The sequence below is a fragment of the Lygodium microphyllum genome, chromosome 23 (assembly GCF_053477565.2).
Source record: "Lygodium microphyllum isolate KBCC chromosome 23, Lygodium_microphyllum_v1.1.10, whole genome shotgun sequence".
NCBI lineage: Eukaryota > Viridiplantae > Streptophyta > Polypodiopsida > Schizaeales > Lygodiaceae > Lygodium > Lygodium microphyllum.
The window spans coordinates 72,913,948-72,934,509 of NC_141157.1; the positions used below are offsets into that span (position 1 = coordinate 72,913,948).

The following is a 20,562-nucleotide window of genomic DNA, read 5'->3' on the forward strand; positions in this document are numbered from 1 at the left end:
TCATGGGTCTTGTCAAATCCAACCCCCCTGCAATTCTAAACAGAAGAAGTCGTTTGCTCGGCCCAGGGCAGTGTGCACCCTGGCAGGGCAACCAAACAGGAGGGACGCAGGGCAAACAGGACATGTGCAGCAGGAAGGGGCGCAGGCACATCAACGTCAGGTTTCAGGTGGCAGGCAGGCAACAGTCGTAACAAGGCGAAAACAGGTGAGAGTCAACTCTGACTAGCATGGTAGCAACAGGCGTCCGTCAGTCGTGATTAGGTGGCAGCGGGGACCCAGGCGACGGTAGGCAGCAGCACTCGACAGACAGTGTGGACCCAAGCGATGGCAAGCGGCAGCACCCGATCGGCCTAAAGCTCGTCGCGTTCAACACTTTGATCCCAATTTGATAACACAGTAAATGCATGGCCAACTTGGTAGTGCCAATTCATGGGAACATGGGCAGCAAGGCAATTATGCACATGCAAGCATGGGACAGCAAGGATACTTTGGTGGTCGTACCATTTTTCATGCTATGATTGGACAGGCACTGCATACGGGAATGTATAGCACAATCCCTATGGTATGCAGCAGCCAATGCATAGCTCACAACACCCAATGTATCCTGGTAATGCAAGTGGGATGCCTAACCCCATGTATGGCAGCATAGGCATGATGCTTGGGCCACAAAGTGGGCCATATGGATATGTATCGCCACCCCCAAGGATTGTTGGAGCAAAGGATTTGGTGCTGGTCATGTAGGTGCTTCAGATAGTGCTGGTTTTTATGCAAATACAGCCAATGCACCCTTTTTGCAGCAGCCCATTTATGATATCTTGACTCCAATAGGTCCGTCAAAGGACTATACAAATACAGTCTGTTTGGGGATGTAAATTGAGACTAAAATAGGGAATAAGTGCAGTACAATTAAATTTTAATTTAGGTGATGACTTTGGTCGCTCACTATTGTTTTTTTTCTTGGGAAAAGAAAATTGTCTTAATTAACATCTCGGAGAAAATCCTACTAAGGTAAAATACAAAATACAAGAAACTTTTAAAGAGTATCCAAGTACATCACAAAGACAACTTTTGTGTGAACAATCAATCTAGTAAACTACGATGCCAAATTATATGAGGGATGGTATGGAAAAAGGTGCTGAGTCCATTCCCATCTTCCGCAAAGAGTGTGGATTTTTGCATTTGCTTAATAGAACAAAAGTTTGGAATGATGTGTACAGCTGCACAATATATTTTCTGGAAACATTTGCAAACTTGTGGATAGTAGAGAGAATAGGGAGCCTTGTATCGGCAAGACGGTAGAAATCAATCTCAGTTGAAACTGGAAAAACAAAATAAGTAATGCCACATTTGCAGGATATGTGTAGAGCAAAATCACAAACAATAGAACTGTCCCATGGGAATGTGCAAGATTTCTAGCACCATACTTCCAAATAACACCATGAGAATTGCTTGCAGAGTTTAAATGGCATGTTAGAGCATTGGCTGCAATGCAAGAAAACTCAAATACTTGTTGATAAGCACAGTTTTTGATTTGCAGAGTTTGTAGATCTAAAGATGAAATACAGGCAGACAATGTGGAGGGGCATTCTAGTAGGCAAATAGGGTAGCAGGGTCAAATTCACAGGGCTGAGAAGAGAAACAAGGACATTTGGCAGACGACTTTGATCTCCACATAATGACCTACATATTCTACTCGTGAATGGATCCTTGTAGGCCTTAGGAGGAAAGATGTCCTCTAAATATTTGTTAGCAAGAAGATATGGTAGGCAGGGTGCAGGAGAGGCAAGCCAGTACAACTAGGTTAGGCAATTAGGGAAGTGGTCAAATGTAGAGGGGATAAGAAGAGAGGCAGGGGCAAGGGTAGGAGCAATGATAGGGACAGGAATTTGCAAAGAAGAAGAGGAGGGACATGTGGCTCGCAAGCAAGAAGAAAGAAGAGAGAATAGGCAGGGAGCAAAGAAACACGTGCTTCGAGGCAGTGGCAGGGTTTAAGAAGCCTTTGCCTCGTCTCCTTGTCCTCTTCCCATCACTACCTCATTGCAGGTTCAATCCAGCTCAATGGCAAATGATTCTGATCTTCACATAAATGATGTACTACTTGTTCTACTTGTAAGGCATCTTTGTGGGCCAAGTAGGATAAATGTCCTCTAAAGGTTTGGGTTGCTAAGCATGCTCCTATGAACCCCATTTGTTAGGAGTGCCTCCTTGGGATAGGAGGATTCATCACCACGGAAGGGGAGGGCAGGCAGAAGTGTCATGTGGGTTTCTTGTTGGACAATCACAACCGCACAAAGGAATGGTTCTCATGATTATAGATACCTGAACAATGATGAGTTGCACTGTAGAAGGCAAGAAAGGGGAAGCAGAGTAGCAAGAGAAAAGGCAGCCAAGGCAATACACACTAACAAGGCATGCTTGTAAGGCCAGGTATGTAGGCAAATAAGGGCAGGAAGGTCAAAAGCAAGAGGAAGTGAAGGTGCTAAGAGAGAGGTAGAGGAAGAGGAGGTGAGAGCTTTTAAATAGAGACCAACTGGCCCTTAAATGTAAATATCAAAAAACCCGGCTAGACAATGGTTACAAAACACACAAAAATTACCCCTTTTTGAAGCTGCAAGAGGTGTTGATTCCACTGATCTCAACCAACCCTTAAATCTAAATATCCAAAAAACCCGGCTAGAAAATGTTCATAAAACACACAACAAGATCCCCCGTTGAAGCTGCAGCAGGTGTTGATTCCACTGATCCCGGCATTAGAACCAAAATGTTAAGGCTTCTCCCACCTTCACCACAATTGGACATGATGGATCTCTCATCCCATCAAGAGTTCTCAACACCCAATCAGCTTTCTACCTCTCACTGAGGATTCTCTCCATCCACTCTCCCTATCCTAGGCTACCAAGCTATACATTTCTTATCCTCAGCAAGCTATGTATCAATCTGAAACCTTGAGAGAGAAATTGTGAACCTACCAAACCCAATGATCCTAACATGATACTCAAGATATCCTGATTCCTAACAGCTTTGAAAGAACAAAGTATTGATTTAAGTACTCTGGATAGAAAACAAAAGAGGAAGGGGCCAATAAATTCTCTCTATTTTTGAAAAATGGAGCTGGAGAATGTGAAAGCAAGAGATGTATCCCCAACTGTCCCGCAGGCATGATGAGATGGTGGGCAGGGCAGCAAAACAGCAGTTGCTTAAAGGCACCTTTAGGAGTAGGATCAACAGCAGAGAAAGGAACTGGCAACAAAGGAGAAGAGAAAGGAGGGCAGGAGGTGGCATGCAGGTAAGAAGAGATGGTGAGCATGGAAGCAAAGAAGTAGGTCCTGAGCAGCCTGCAGGAAAGGGAGGAAACAAAGAGCAGTGGTGACAGGCTGCAGTAGTAGTGGCGAAGGAACAATCACTGATGATGCAGCGAATGTGGGGATAAATGAATGTGCAATGAGGCTCTATAAGTAGAACCAAACATGGATGCCACTCTAGGTGCCAAATGTGCATGAATGATGAAAGTAAACTAAAATAGGATGCCCAAGGACTAAAGTGGGCATGCCCAAAATGCTGCTGAACTCACTATCTCAACATTGTGAGCTCTTGTTTTCCAACTAATAAAGGAAAATGTAACCATCCAATTCCTTAGGGACCCTTTTTGTGGTTACAGTCTGTAAGATGAATTAATCTTCTGAGCACATGTTGAAACAATATTTAGCTAAAATGCAGGCAGGTTTTGCACTCTCTTTATGTCGACATACATTTGTGTTGGATGCATTCATTGCCTTGTTTGCCCACACCTCACATGTGTGTGTATGTTTGTGTGTGTAGAGAGAGAGAGAGAGAGAGAGTTTGGGATTTACGAAAAAAAAAGAGAGAGTTTGGGAAACAAAATGCAGGGACTAGCAAAGGGTGGCTCAAAGCGCCGTGTTCAACCTGCAAATGAACTGAGATCTGATCTTCCTGAGGGTGCCGTTTGGAACAAAATTGTTTTAACTAGGCAAAGATTCTTAAAAGACAGAGAAATTTTGCAGGCCTGGAGCTCCAATAAAGAGCCACTTTGTAAGCTCTGTTTCAGTCCTTGCATGTAAGGCCACCAGCTGAGAGCTTTGTTCCTTTAGATATATGATTATCTCAAGCTGACATAAGGCATTACACTTAATGCGGGTTGGCAGGTTCTCTACTGCAAAGACTCCAGAATATCTTGAGGATTTATTTTGTCAAAAAGAATGTTACCAAGACTTCCGGATCAAAACTAGTCAAGCTTATCTTCGACAAGTAGGGACAAGTACACTTGCAGTTTTATCTCCACTTCCAAGTGAAGCTGTTTGATGTGATTCTGTACTGGACTGTTCTGTAGGAGCTTTTTCTGTTGGAGAAAGGGATATGCACTATCTGCAAACTGGATTGTCATGATCTTGTTGAAAAGATTCGTCATCTGCATGATACTCAACGAAGACAATACATACTACAAAAGGCTCCAAATTTCAAAGAAAACAAGCGCTTGTAAATGGCATTACCTTAGCCTGAACTCTCTGGTTTTTCTCTTGTATGGTACTTAAAGGGCAAAAGACAGCATACTATAGACTAACATTTAAAAATGATAGGTTAGAGAGGCTTGTATCCGATGCAAAGGAGGGAAATGCTTGGCATGCTGATCACATTGTAGCTGTTTACCAGGGTGGAGGTAAGTCTAGCATGCAAAGTCAGCTCTGTTAGCCTGAAATTACTTGGTATCTGGTTGTAGCTCTGAGCTTTGTGGTGCAGGTGAATGTAACTTGCAGAACATGAGGACATTGTGTGTAGTATGCCATGCAAAAGTGACTGCTGAGCAAAATCGCAAGAGACGCAACTCATTGGCAAGAGCTAAGCAGGGGTTTCAGGCTACAATTGAGAAGTTTATTGAAAGATGGTGTGAGAAGAGAATGAGTGCATTTGAATTTCAGGTGTCTCTCTCTCTCTCTCTCTCTCTTTTTTTTTTCGTAAAACTCTCTCTCTCTCTCTCTCTCTCTCTCTCTCTCTCTCTCTCTCTCCCCCCGGTAATCAAATGGCTACCCTATTAGTAAGCCCGTTATTTTATTAGCCCATTGACCCAGGTTCAAATTTCGTTTTCTCTATTCCTTTACTAAATGATTCTGCAGAATGTAGGAGTTGAACAGAACACCTTCTTGTCACCACACGTTCAACTTAACCAACTGAGCTACAACTGTTTTGCCTCACGCTCATTGTAACCATCCCGCCTTGACTATCCTACCCTGCCCTCGCCTTGATTGTCCTCGGTTGTCCCACCCCAGCCATGCTATCTTGACCTGCCGTAGCCCTCACTACATCTACAAAACTCCAACCTCCACCTATTTTGATCCAACCTCCATTCATTGGGTTTTACTAACGCCTACACGCTCACAGAGGAGTGTCGGTGAACTGCAGTGGGATAACTTGGGCACTTCTTACTCACCATAAGAGAGGGTTACTACAAGGAATGCATGCCACAGATTATGGTCTGCAAAGTAGGCAACCACTTCACTAAATTGACGACGAGTGCCTACTCAAATCATCTCTACTAAAGCCTACAAGAGATGGATCCCCACATAACCCTAGAGGAGTTTACGGCACAACTGATTGAAGCACTTTCACACCTCAGCCACCATGTATCATTCCCACACATGTTCCCATTCCACTTCTCCAAGCAAGAATGTCCTATAGAAGAACTAGTATGACAAGGAGTGCAGGGAAACCCAACTTCATCTCCAACCAAGTGAAGCACAATGGACACACACACACACACACACACAAACACAATCTTTCATCACCTTGTGTGGCAAAAGAAGTGGGCTTCTTTATCCAAATTGGAGCATGAGTTCTACCAGCTATTCTTGGGACAAGATAGCAAGGAGATGTGGAAGGCATTCCAAGAGCCCCAAGCCCATACACCCATTACCTTGCGAGGTACATGGCATGCATATGCTATCTCACTATATCAGGTACCCGAGCAACTCCCGCAGCCCTAACCACCTAAGAACAGACCCATGTCGTCTACCTTCTTTAGCAAAAATAGGATTCACGACACCATTGATAGACTCTAGAATGGCCAAGCTCAAGACCATGATGGATTAATAGCAAAGCACCTATCACATGCCAGAGATATACTCACACCCCTTTTGGCCCACATGTTCAACACAGCCCTATGTGAAGGCTTCCCTGCCAGTCGGTACTATAGGACCAATCCTAAAAGTTGGAACCCTACGATTCATACGAACTATAGAACAATCATGGTCAGCCACGTGCCATCCAAGCTTTATGGATCAATACTAGATCATGAGCTAAGCGAATCGGCCACATGGACAAATGAGCCACGTGGACATGCAAGTTGAAACCCCGTGGTTCATACAAACTCTAGAACAATCATGGTCGGCTACATGCTAGCCAAGCTTTATGGATCAATACTAGAGCATGAGCTAAGCAAAGCAACCACGTGGACATGCAAGGTTTAGAAGGGAATACTCCACCCATCGATCATATCCTCACACTTGGAGCCAGCATTGAGAAAACTAGAGCATAGGGAAGGTAGATATACTGCCACTTTGTGAATTTCCATAAGGCATTTGATAGAGTACCACATGCCAAGCTCATGCAAAGACTACAAGATCTGGAGATCGCAACAGAGATGAGATGGGGGGATACTAGCGTTGTATGAGTCTGCCATCACAAGATGGATCCGAGTACTAGGAGGGCTGTTAGAGGGGATCTCCAACACCATTGGAGTGAAACAAGGTTGCCCAGATGGCATAGTCCTCATCTCCGGTAAACTAGATGGATTGTAACACCACCTAGATACACTACAAGCCTTCTGTCAAGATAGAGATCTCACAAAGAACCTTGGGAAAACAAAGGTTATGGTATTTTATACTCCCTTTCAGTGGATTCAACAATCAATACCCCCTTTTGCATATGGAGAGGAGATAATGGAGGTGGTCCAAAGACATGTTTATTTGGTGATTACATTTTCAAAGCCAAGATTCACTTTGAGGAGGATAGCAGAGAATAGACTAACACAAGGCTATGCAACTCTAGGTCCAATGGAGAGCTAGTGCGCACGTATAGAGTTTCAAGAGTCTATCCAGGGGAGAGGAGATATATGAGGGATAGGAGCTGATGGAGAGACCCCTTGTATACTGATGATTTCACAGATTATCACAGCGCAGATGGAAGCACCATCCATAGTGGCAAAGGCCCTTTTCTAGACAATGACCTTCTTGCATTGGCTCTAGGACTTGCCGAGACAAAGGTACCATCAACTCCCACTAGAGGCGTCTGGACAGCTAGCATTACAAGCGAATACTGAGTTTTAGGATGCTCAAACGTCCCATCGGCACCCGTCACGTCGTATGCTCCCCTTGCTCCGTCGGATTGCGCCCATCCCCCAATTCGTTCACGCCCCATCGCTCTAGCTGATTTCCCTCCGCCCGTCTGATTGCGCCCCCAATTTCACTGGCCGTCCCCTCTGTCTGTCCGCCTGTCTGATGGCTTACCCCCGTTTTTTCCTCCTTTCTATCCGCCTAGTCGTGAACGCCCCGCCCCGCCTAGATTCTTCCCCTCCACCTGGCCACCCCCCGCCGGTCCGCCCAAGCAAAACAGCACCCATCCCAACAGTTCCCCCCCCCCCCCCCCCCCCCGCGGCCCTAATAGCCCGCTGCCCCTTCCTTCCCCCCCGGCATGCTGCCTCCGTCCACAACCTCGAACCCATCCGCAGTGTGTCAAAATAGAAGCGGTCTCCCCCCTTGCCATTGATCCCCCACTCTCCAAGTTGCTCCCTCGATCTGCAACAACTTTCCCCCCTTGGGTAGCACCCCGACGTGATTGGTAGTCCTCGCAAAAGGGACGCACAATGGAAATCTCTGGTCAGATGCCGTCGCACTCAGCGAGTGCCCCCCAATCAAACACCTTGCGTGTCATCCTCTTTGAGGAGTAGCTCTTAGCTGTCCGAGCTAAGGAGATGGAGCTAAAGGAAACACCGATTTATGGTTAGGTAGTAGGACATTCCCCAGCCAAGGCCCAACTTTGGGACTGGCTTCACTCCACGCTGCGCATCGGCCAAGGGATCTTCATGGTCTGGCTCAGTTTAGCGGACGCAGCTCACGAGTTACTCGCCAGTTCACCATATGTGTCCACGAAGGGGGTCATATACATGGTCCCTTGATACAACGGCTTTACTGTGGAGGCGTTTGCACTCCACAATAGGTTTCTCTGGCACCCGGTCACTCTTCTTTTCCCCGGCCTGGCGATAGAGTATTGCCAGTTGGTGGAAGACTTTGGTCGGCTCTTCGGCACTATCCTTCCCGCGTCCTTCGCCGATGCAGTGACAACTACAGGAGTCCCAAAGGTACGGGTGACAGTGAAAGAGGTCAAGAATATCCCACAATTCCTAGAGATTGAGGCGGGTGGACACTCTTTTTTAGGCAGTAGGTCATTTTGACGGGCAGCTAGGGCAGTGCCTGCACTGCCACGACTTTGGGCATCAGGCAGCAGGTTGCACGTGTTTCGAAGCCAAGGTGGCTCCGCCGACAGGTCCGCAGGTGGACACTGATGGCTTCACACGGATCCACAGACGACAGAGAGGGAGACGGCAGGGGGGGCGTAGCCAGCGTCTCAGACCCAGCCTCAGCAACAGGGAGTAGGAGGGCGTGTGATGCCCCCTCGGTAGAGCACTCCACATCCTCCCCTTGCCCGCCCTACCTGGCAGGACCGCAACGCCCCATATCCACGACCCGAGCCACAGACTACCCCTCTTGAGTCCCCACAGCCCCCACACCCACCGCCCTCCACATCCCAAGCCCCCCCCCCCCCCCCAACTGACCCTGGCCCACAGCCCCCCACTTCCAGGACCACCAGCGCCCCCCCACCCCCCCGGCCATGTACTTCCGTCCATCCCACCATCCCTCGATCATCCTCCCCACCACCACCTCCCTTACCAAGCACCCCCTCTGATCTGCACCTGGTTCAGGCAATCCCCCCCAGACCCCCCCCTCCCACAAGAGGTGATGAGCCACACACGTCCTCCCCCTCCCATACAGCCGCCAACTAATCTACCCCTGCCGCCCATCACACTTTCCCGAGACAGGCACCCCTATTGTCACAGGAGTTCTTCCGCAGTGGCCCATGGTCCTACTTGAGAGTTGCGGAGCGCGGAGAAATCCCACTATCTCTAGAGGTGGGGATCTTCGTGGTTTGTAAGTCAAGGAGGGGCAAGGTCCATCTACTAGCACCACCGGATGGACCAAACTATGCTTTTTTTCTTCAATACTCTCACTCAGGGGAGTGGACGACCACACAGATAGAGGAAGAGTTGAAGAGTCAGACCACACCTCCCAGTGGATGGGAAAAGAAGGACTAGCATTGTTTGCACAGCAATGGCGTGGTTGCGTTATGGACATTAACTGGTGGGCTGGTGCCGAGGTCCCTCCTGAGCATTATCTTTCGAGCCCCTCCACAGTGGAGGGCTCCGAGGGATGTGATCGAGTGGCCCGTGGCACAAGCGACCCGTTTCTACCAGTACACAGAGTCTTGACTCTCGGCCTGGCTGATAGATCCATTGATAGTACCCCAGTGCACAGTCTCGACTCTCAGCCTGGCTGATAGATGCATTGATAGTACCACCTGGAACTTCGATCACCCCTATGGTCCGGCCGAGGGCCACCATGGGGGAATGAATCTCGCCGTCCAGACCGGCAGCAAAGCATACCTGCATGCCTCATAGCTCCTCCTCATCATCAGCAGCCTCCACACCGAACAGATGCGTGTTCGGGCAGTCACAGGTTTCCCCATGAGTTTACACCTTGCATCCTGGAATGTGAATAGCCTCCACTACAATGGGGCATGTGGTTCCAGGAAATTGATTGTTCGGCAGGAGTTGCAGCTTGCCCTTGTCGAACGGATCGACATCTTACTTATACAGGAGCACAAGCTCACCCCCACCCAGGCCCAATAGGTAGGGAAGGTACTCCCAGACAGATCGCACACTTACTGGGAGCACGCCATAGGTGCCCACGGTAGGAGTGGAGGTGTGTGCACCTCTATTGGTCCGAGTCTTACCGCTTGTGTTCAAGACCACGGGACGATAGTGGCAGGGAGGGTGCTATGCATCAGATTGGATATTGGGGACTCGTGCCTTGGAGTCCCCAATATATATGCCCCTACGAAGGTTAGGGCACACCGCAGGTTCTAGGTGGAGATCACAGATGGACTCCTAGAGGTGGACTCCTGGATTGTTGGAGGAGACTTCAATAACCTGGAGGCTTTGGAGGACCAGCAAAGCAGAGGGAGAAACTACCAAGGCATGGCCGGGGAGGAGCAGGAGGCATGGAAGGTGTTTCTACTGGCAGTAGAAGCACACGATGCGTGGAGGGACCCTGCCTTCCATAGAAGGGAGAGATCGCTGAACTTCTCTTGGGGAGACAGGCGGCTAGGTGGAGTCTTGCTGGAGCGGTTGGACAGGTTTTATGTGAGAGAGTGGAGAGGCTCTTGGGGAGGCCAGATTGGGCAGTTGGCGGGCACCACGTTGTCTGATCACTGCCCGGTTCTCCTAACACTAGATCCCCCAGCATCTACCCTAGATACACAATCTTGTTGAATCCCTGACTCAATCTACAGGAGGGAGGAGGTAGCGAGACAGATAGAGCAGATTTGGACCACAAATGGGGCAGGAGGGGCCAGATCGTAGAGGAGGTTGCAAAGGCCCTAGCTGAGTTTAGCAGAATCTGCCAAGAGGCACCCATACAGGCCAGGCAGCAGAGCTAGGAGGAGGAGAGAGCACTCCGGCGGGACCTTGCAGCCATGCAGAGATTATTACAGGAGGCACTAGGGGATCCCACTCTCCATGCACAAGAGGTGCATGCGCGAGCAGCCATTGCTGGCCTAGAGGACGGGAGCTCTGAGTTCTTTTTCCGCACCTCAGGAGCTTTCTGGGCACGGAAGGGGGACACAATGTGCAGGGAGTTTTTTCAGGTGCACCAGCCTCACACCTCAGAAGAGCAAATACGCAGCCTCTGAGATCATTATGGAAGAACCCGTTCTAGCCCAGACGTGGTGATGGAGATTGCGACCAACTACTATAGTCGCCTCTTCCAGCAGGAGACAACCTCAGCTAGAGGACAACGATGTAGACAGCAGGTTTGGGATAACATCTCGTCCCTCGTCAGTGAGGAGATGGAACGCTCCCTCCTAGCCCCCTTCACAAAGAAGGAACTAGAGGAGGATTCCATACATAGAACGGGCAGAAATGCCCGGAAGAGGATGGCACAAATGCCCGGAAGAGTCTATCGACAAGCCTTATCAGTCTTCTCCCCAAAGGGGAGACTGGTTGGAGCTTTCCCAGTGGAGACCGATCACCTTATTGCTAGTGGCCTATAAGACACTGGCAAAGATGATTGGTAGGCAACTACGCCCCTTGCTTCCTGACATCATCCATGACACACAGACAAGCTTTGTCCAGGATAGGAGCATCCTTGACAATGTATTCACCTTCTTTGAGGCGACAGAGTGGGCCCAGTATAGTGGGTAGAGACTAGTCGTACTACTCTTGGATTTTGAAAAAGCCTATGACAGGGTGGACTGGGATTTCCTAGAGGGCACCATGATGAGGTTGGGTTTCCCCCAGGCTTGGATTTCCAGGGTCTCCGCACTTTATAGATCGGCCACCAGCAAGGTTCTCATAGGAGGGAGACGAGGGGAGGAGTTTCGGCTAAAGGCTGCCCCTTGGCCCCGTACCTGTTCCTTCTCTTTGCAGAGGCGATGTCTCAGTTCCTCAAGTCACGTGTGAGCAATTTACGTGGCCTCCGACTTCCAGTAAGAGAGGAGACCGAGTTGTTAGACTCAAAGTATGCAGATGGTACACTGCTCTACATAGAGGACGACGAGTTGATGCTGGAGAGAGTGAGGTTGGCTCTTGAGGTGTTCTGTTCTGCAACGGGAGCAAAAATCAACTGGCGAAAGTTGGTTGGTTTCCTCACAAACCCAGACTCTAGCACGAAGTGGCGCGTTCACTTGGGATTTAGATAGGTGAGCAGAGGACAGGCCGTCCAGTACCTAGGGTTCCAAGTGGGACTCGACATCACTCCCACCCAGCAGTTTCTTCCAGTCCTCAATTCTATTCGGAGGAAGCTGACCTACTAGAGCATAGCTCGCCTCTCACTAGTCGGCTGAGCCCTAGTAGTCAACCAGGTTCTCCTACCAACGGCCTGATACATCGCCTTGTGTTGGTGCTTCTCCTCCTCCTGCATAATGCAGCTTCGCCGCCTAGTGCGGAATTTCCTTTGGTCCAGGTCAGACGGCTCTAGGGATTCCAGGGCCAAGGTGGCGGTGCTTCTCCTCCTCCTGCATAATGCAGCTTCGCCGCCTAGTGCGGAATTTCCTTTGGTCCAGGTCAGACGGCTCCAGGGATTCCAGGGCCAAGGTGGCGTGGGCGACCATTATACGACATCGGTCAGAGGGAGGGCTTGGAATCATCAACCCAGAGTATCAGAGTATGGCCCTTGTGGGCAAGCTAGTTGTCCACGGCCTCACACCAGGAGGGCAGACCTGGAAGGTCCTATTGCATGAGGGTCTTCAGAATTGTAGACCAAGGCTTGGTGGTGAGTGGAGGCCATCCTTGAGATGGATCTTCACGTCAGCCCAGATCAACCCCCCCAGATCACCCTTTCTACACAGCTTGCTCCGCTTGTGCAGGGCCTCCGTAAGGCCTTAATCCAGAGCCCCCCAAGCTGCGAGGAGGAGATAGACCGTCAACCGGTGATTTGGAACCCCCAGGTCAGGGACCAGGAAGGGGCACAGATTGGCAAGCACCCCTACATCCAGTGGGTTGGTTGGGAGGCTGGCCCGGCTTGTACCATCAAGACATGGCGAGAGGTATACAGGATGGCGGATGAGGAGATATTGAAGCAAGTATCAGGGTGCCAACGAGGAGTGGAGCTGAGGAGAAGGGAGATAGACGCAGTGATACCTCAGGAGTGGCTTGCTCCCCCGTTCCGAGAGGTGATAGAGCTCGGGGAGGTATGGGCCGCTAGGTTCTCACCAGCAGGCATCCCACTACAGGTGGCAAGAAGAGTGGGTGGCGCTCCACCTAGGACCTTCTTCACAGTGTAAGAGGGGAGGCATCTGGCTCTTGACAGAGGGCAGCAGGACTAGGGGATAGATGTCCTTTCTTGGAAGAGGATCCGGGTGGTTGGCCTTCAAGGGAAGAATGGCAGCTGGACCCTTTGGTTTTTTGCCAGGAGCTCAGGGAGTGGCGCCTCTGGATCTGGGAAGGAAGGCCACTTAAGTGGGATCTGGGAGAGTGGCGTTGGCCAGCCATAGCGGTTGCCAAGAAGCCACCGAGGTTCTTGGAGAACACCGCCAAGATTGGTAGACACGTACTGACGCAGGAGGACATGGATTGGGCGCCATCACGTAGCAGGCACTAGGCGGAGCACAGCATCACGGAGCCGTTCCAATGGACCTTCTAGCGCCACCTATGGGACAGATGGAGACCGAGGAGGGTATCGTATTTTTTATGGCTAGTGGCAGATGGAGGCTTGGCGGTGGAGCTGGCTTGCCCAGATGTAGAAGGGAGTTTGTAAGTGCTGCACACAGCAGGCTATGGAAACCCCAAAGCACTGCCTTTGGTCGTGTGAGGCGGCACATATCGTGTGGAGAGGAGTATGCCGCATCTTGCGCCACATAGTACCCAGCCTTGGATTTATCTCTTGGGTTGCTTTCTGCTGGCAGGCGGTCAGCTAGGGCCGTCACCTTCTAATGAGGCCGGGATGCAGGATATGATATTCATTATCGAGGCAAGGTCATATGCAGTGGTGGGTTTAGAGGCTTTACCCATCGGCCAGGTACTGGAGCCCACAGTAGACCACTCTAAGATATGGGAAATCATAGGGAGTCTTACTGGATGGCATATCTGGAAGGCGTGGTGTCAGGTGGCTTTCCGCGGAGAGAGACTTTCAGTACAGGCGACCTTAGCAGAGCTCTAGACCCTCATCATCCACTCCCTTCGAGGTCGATGGGATCAGGTGCAGGGCGAGTCTAGGGCTCGTCAGGAGCTCCGAGGTCATTTCATGCGCACTTGGGGTAGCCAGGACTTGTTCTTCGTGATGCAAGCAGGCAGCCCCAGATGGTGATACACCCCCCCCCCCTCCATGGCTTCTTGCCCCTATCCCCCCTAGACCGCCTTGAGAGGCTTGTATAGATGATGTATCTGTAACTCTCACCAACTCCAGCTTGGTCTGTTGAGCATGAGCACTTCCTTGTATTCAAGGTTTTTTTTGAAGTAATATAATTAGCCACACTTTATGATGTAAAAAAAAAAAGGATGCTTGGACAAATGCATGATTACGACTACATGGATTACACACGGATCACCTCCCACCACTATAGTACAACTTGGATTTTCCTCACTTGGAGGTCAGCCAAGAGAACCTGAACTACATCATCAGGATGGACATTATTCAAATACACATAGCTAGGACATGGGTGACACCACCTACTAAGAATGTGGGATGAAGATGGCTTTCTACTAGAAGCATCTTGTGCCCAAAATAAATGGATGCATACTCGTAAGTTGTCTGATGGTGTACAATGCACCATTGGATAGCTCCGTTCATCCACACACCAACTATGGATTGAGATAGGTAGATACAATGCAAACTCCCCCTAAAGGACACAATTGGCCAACTCTGTAAGCTCGAGCCAGATAGAGGAGCACTACTTATATAGATGTCCAATGTATTATGAGATCAAAGGGCATTTCCATTGCATGTTCTCAGAGAAGGATTTGGGCCACTATCTAGTGTGATGGTTTTCTCAAATCAAAGATGTCTCGAGTTATTCTTACTAAAGCTACACCATCGCAAAGAGCATCTACCAAGCATCGACTACTCACTCCACTACAAAGCTCTCCTTGGATTGACTGGCTACCCCATCACAAGGAACCACCCTGGACATAGCCATAGAGAGGTGCAAAAGCCTCTATCATCCACATCCAACCAGTCCACACCCCCAGAGGAGGCATCATCTACAGATAGAAAGGATACCACACTATCTTCGAGGGGACATACCTCACCACTTCAATTTCTCTATGCTAGATAGATCCATGATAGATATCTTGGGACGAGTGTGCCTCTTGAGCAGTTCCACATTATGTCTAGCTTAGACATCATTATCTGCCATATATTGTTTATTGTTTTATTCTCCACTTAGTTACTCATAGCATTAGATGATAGTAATCTTGGGACTTGGGAAAATTCTCGGACTTTTCAAATGTAACATTTTGGTCTCATAGGCCGATTTGGCCTTTTGTAGACGTTAACTACCTAAGCGTGTGTGTGTGTGTGTGTGTGTGTGTCTCTCTCTCTCTCTCTCTCTCTCTCTCTCTCTCTCTCTCTCTCTCTCTCTCTCTCTCTCTCTCTTTGCGTGACGTGCGTGACGTGCGTGCTGACGGGATGCTGGTCTGACGGGATGCTGGTCTGACGTGCGTGACGTGCGTGACGTGACGGGATGCTGGTCTGACGGGCGTGCATGACGTGCGTGACGTGCGTGCTGACGGGATGCTGGTCTGACGGGATGCTGGTCTGACGGGCGTGCGTGACGGGATGCTGGTCTGACGGGCGAGCGTGTCTAACGGGCGAATGTGTCTGACGGGCGAGCATCTGACGGGTGAGTGTCCCACGGGCGAATGACAGGCGGGCTGACGGGCGTGCTGACGGGCGTCTGACGGGCGTGGACGAGCGTCTGACGGGCGTCTGACGGGCGGGACTGTCGTGAGTGCCGCCACCAGGGAGCTGCTCTGCAAGGTCACGTCTCTGCACAGGGAGACAGCCACTGTCCTGCAGGACACGAATGTACTTAGAATGACATGAATGCTGGCTTGTCTGCTGTGTCCTGGGTGAATGTTCTGTGGCAGCAGTGACGAATGCAGACACTCTCAGATTGCACTTACTCTCTCAGACTGACACAAATGCAGGCACTGTGAATGTACTGTGGCAGCAGTGACGAATGCAGACACTCTCTCAGATTGCAGACACTCTCTCAAACTGACATGGATGCAAACTGACATGAATGCAGACACTGTGAATGTATCGTGGCAGCAGTGACGTATGCATACACTCTCCCAGATTGCAGACACTCTCTTAGACTGATATGAATGCAGACGCTGTGAATACACTGAGATTGCAGATATACTCAGACTGATGTGAACCTTGCATGCTGTGTGGACTGGAAACCTACGGGATCTCAAACTGACGCACATTAACATTTCATGTTACAGTCATACCTTATGATGCAGTCACATTGACAGTCTATGATATACTGTCTCTAGTTCATGCTAGAGTGATAGTTTATGTCACTGGCTTACTACTCTACCCAGACTGTAAACAGTTTATGCTATAGCGCATACTATAATTACGATGGAAGAAACTGACAATGAAGGAATCACAAAACCAGCCATGGAGACAATGTTTCATACACCGCCAAAGAACACGAGATACAAAACCTATGGGCGTAAAACCCGAGATTGGAATGTCTCTCCAGGGTCGAGTAGATATGGGAAGACATCCCGCAAAATTAATGAAACACTATATGAGGAGATGTTGACCATACTCCGTGCTGAAATACGTACCATGAGGAAGGAAATGGAAAAGGACATACAAGAGCAGGTTCGAGCTGAAATGATGGAAGAACTAAAAAAGGAGATGCAAACTTTGGATGCACGCATGGCAGAGAAAGACTCATTGATCTCTAATCTACAAGAAGAACTAGACGAATGCAAAAAGAAACTGGACACACAAAAGGAACCACAAACCACACCGGAACTACAAAAAGAAATGGATGTTTTAAAAAAGGACATGCACACCTATGCAAGTGTGGTGGAAGGCACCCAAAAGAAAATGGAGAATGTTGAGAATACCGTCAAAGAAAATGCAGAATGGATAGATGTGGCAAAAAAGAACAAAGGAATGCATGGCAACAAAGTGGAAGTCATGAATGCCACCTTGGAAGAAGAGGCAAAAAGGCGGGTACGCGCACTCCACGTAAGAGTGGTTGGACTAGACGAGAAAAGCTCCCCAATTGAAGATGCTACAGCTCTTGCCACCAAAATTGGAGCTACAAATGTACCCATCGTTGGGGCTTGGCGAGTCGGGAAGGCTGACACAAAAACAAAAGTCCTCATCTTGAAGTTTGGAGACCTGGAAAAGAAGAGAGCCTTCCTCTCTAAGAGGATCGCTCTCAAAGGAGAAAAGATCTACCTAGATGAAGACCTCACCCCAGCCCAGTTAGCCCACAGGAGGGAAAATATGCCACGTGTTCTAGAGGCACGGAAAGCAGGTAAATGGGCTGCATACAGAGATGGAAGAGTCATCATCACAGAGAAAAGGACGGCATGACGGTGCGCGGCCTATGAGACCCTGAAGTTCACACTGTGGAATTGCAATGGCTCCCTTAAGACAGATGTAGGTTATTTTGAGGATACTTTCAAAGGTATAGACATTGCTATGTATACTGAGACACATCAATGTAAAGACAGCCGTTTACCTGATGTATATGGATACAGATGGGAAAGTGTATATCGCCCTCAGCCTAGACGGCCTGGAGGGACGAGGGGATCAGGAGGTGTGGCAATTCTATTTAGAGAAGAGCTCCGAGATACAGTCCAAGTGGTACATAGAGATGTAGAGGCAAGATACATTTGGATCAGGTTACGTACAAGCAGAACTCGCGACATGTATATTGCCATATGCTATTTTCCCCCTGCATACTCTAAGTTTGCCCCTAAAGAGGCATCCCCGTATACACCACTATATGAGGACATAATGGGATACATGAGAATTGGGGATGTTCTACTAGCAGGAGACTTTAATGCACGCACAGGAAACAACCAATCTGCTTTCTTTGACACTAGTGATGAGATGTTCAGAGATATTGCATTAGATGAAGTGGGATTAGTTAGATCAGCCCAAGATAGAGAGATAACAGAATATGGAACACACCTACTGGCACTAGGAAGTGCACATGGTTTGGCCATCCTTAACGGGCTACCACAGTGGCCAAGATCTAATGGCTTCACATGTTGGAATAACAAGAAGGGGTCAAGCACAGTGGACTATTTGATTGGATCACCCAATTTGCTACCTGACATAAAAAGTTTTGAAATCTCGGACAGACCAATTGGATTAGTAGCAGACCATGCTATTCTAGCTTTCACAATGCAATATGGGCATATACATGAAGCACAGTCACATATACCAAAATTACCACGCTATGATTTTGTGGAAGCGACCTCACACATATACAGCATTACTATGCGAGATGCATTGAGGGAGCTAGACACACAGGCCTCTCTGGATGAGTTTACAGGACAGTTGGCCGAGATAATACACACTTCAGCAGCATACGCTTTCCCACACACTACACCGTCAGATAAACCTCCACGAGGTAATGCTCCACAGAATGGCTGGTATGATGATGAGTGCAGAGAGACACGAGCACGTTTTCAGCGAGAGCTGGCACTTGGTATATGCACCCATAAGCATGCTCGAACACTCTTCAGACGGTTGGTACGCAAAAAGAAGCAGGAATACCTGAGCAGACTAGAAACAGAAATGTATTCCATGTTCTTGGGGCAGGACAGCAAGAGAGCGTGGAAAAAGATGCATGAGAGCCAGCCACCCCTACAAATTACTAGACCGGATGATTGGCATGGATATGCTTGCACACTCTATGATATCCCTGGCCAAGAGCCTATGCCACTCCCCTCAACCTCAAGACCAGCAAATTGCAGATTTTTCACAGAAAAAAAAGTGAGGAATGCCATATGGAAGCTGAAAAATGGAAGAGCCCAAGACCATGAGGGTTTAGTGGCTGAACACTTCACGCATGCCTGTGATATTCTGGCACCAACGCTGGCTCACATCTTTAATAGGGCAGTTTGTGAGGGATTTCCAACCTGTTGGTCAGACCATATTATTGTGCCGCTCTTTAAGAGTGGAGACCCCGCGCTACCTAGTAACTACCGAACTATCATGATTGGACACATGCTGGCCAAGATATATGGCTCTATCGTGGAACAAGCGTTGAGTGAATGGGCCGAGATGCATGGCCTGAGGTCAAAAGGCCAGGCTGGCTTCAGGAGGGGACATACAACTCTAGACCATATCTTTACGTTGAGGGCAATCATTGAAGAAGGCAAGGCATTCAAGAAAAAGATCTATTGCTGTTTTGTGGACTTTCGCAAGGCCTTTGACACAGTGCCACGTGCTAGACTCATGAAAAGAATGCAAAACATTGATGTGCCCGTAGAGATACAGTGGAGTATCTATGCCCTATATGAGACAGTGACAGGCAGAGTACGAACACCTGAGGGCATCTCAGATACAGTCAATAGCACCATTGGGGTGAAACAAGGCTGTCCACTTTCACCGACACTTTTTGGGCTGTATATAGATGAAATTTCAGAATATGTGGATAGGACAGGTGGGGCCGGAGCCAGCCTAGCTGGAGTGCTGATACCATTACTGCTTTATGCCGATGATATTGTACTTATATCTGACTCACCTGAGGAACTAAATAGACACTTGGATGCATTATCAGCTTTTTGCAGAGATAGAGATCTTAAGGTGAACCTTGGGAAAACTAAAGTTATGGTATTTAACACTTCAGCTGCTTGGGTGACAAGAGCTGAGCACCAGTTTACTTTTGACGGAGAGCCAGTGGAGATGGTTAGGCAGTATGTTTATTTGGGGGTCACATTGAAGGGACCACGGTTCTCTTGGAGAGAGACATCAGAGGCTCATTTGGCAAAAGCATATGCAGCCTTAGGGGCATTGGAGAGGCAATGTGCTCACATACAATTCCATGAGCCGCGCACCAAACTGTGGCTTTTTGACACCTTGGTTACACCCACACTCCTATATGGGGCAGCTATTTGGGGTCCGAGTCTGTTTCACACGAGGAGACAGCCTTTGGGAGACCAGGATGGACCAGAGAAGGAATACTATGATGGATGGGAGCATATGGAAAGACCACTGGTCATGATGATCTCACGCATGATACGAGCAAAGAGCTCGACCCCACATGAGATTATCAGAGCTGAGTTGGGGGCATCATCCATGGTGGCTGAGGCCTTGGTTCAGGCAGTGATTTTCATACATAGACTATGGGAGCTCCCCCAAGATAGATACCCACGGCTAGCCCTGGCCTCTTCTAGACAACTAGCAGCAGACGGTGACAGACACTGTTGGTATGCTCAGATGAGCACATGGATGCGTCTACATGGTCTGCAGATTGACAGACTACCCCCCTTTGACTATAGCCTGGATTGCCCTACACTTGACCTAAGCCGATCAGAGCTAAACCATGTGATCAGAGCAGACATACTGAAGTTAGATACGGAGAAGACCTGGATCCGACCCCCCTCGCCCCATGGCACGAGGATGGCACACTACCAGACCCACTTCCTCCAGGTATCTGAGGATGGTTTCATCACCCGACCCAATTACATGGACACACAGCTGCCTCATGGACTACGCACAGCTATTGGTC

At 48.9% G+C, this 20,562-nt stretch overlaps 1 protein-coding gene across 5 annotated transcripts in view; it reads left to right on the forward strand.

Annotated features, from left to right (window-relative positions):
* Nucleotides 1–20,562, forward strand: part of LOC148016329 (SNF2 domain-containing protein / helicase domain-containing protein / HNH endonuclease domain-containing protein) — a 184,994-nt gene that overhangs the window by 151,091 nt on the left and 13,341 nt on the right. For 4 of the 5 annotated variants that reach the window (XR_015688020.1, XR_015688021.1, XR_015688022.1 and 1 more), the window contains exons 19-23: nucleotides 3,888–4,075; nucleotides 4,164–4,266; nucleotides 4,349–4,494; nucleotides 4,596–4,675; nucleotides 4,756–4,934. Coding sequence is in view for 1 of the 5 variants with exons in the window: in XM_087663656.1 (XP_087519782.1) it covers nucleotides 3,888–4,075; nucleotides 4,164–4,266; nucleotides 4,349–4,494; nucleotides 4,596–4,675; nucleotides 4,756–4,934 (696 nt within the window). In the remaining 4 variants the exon portion in view is untranslated. Of the gene's footprint in view, nucleotides 1–3,887; nucleotides 4,076–4,163; nucleotides 4,267–4,348; nucleotides 4,495–4,595; nucleotides 4,676–4,755; nucleotides 4,935–20,562 lie in introns of those variants that run through there. The other variant, XR_015688023.1, reaches the window with a different exon arrangement.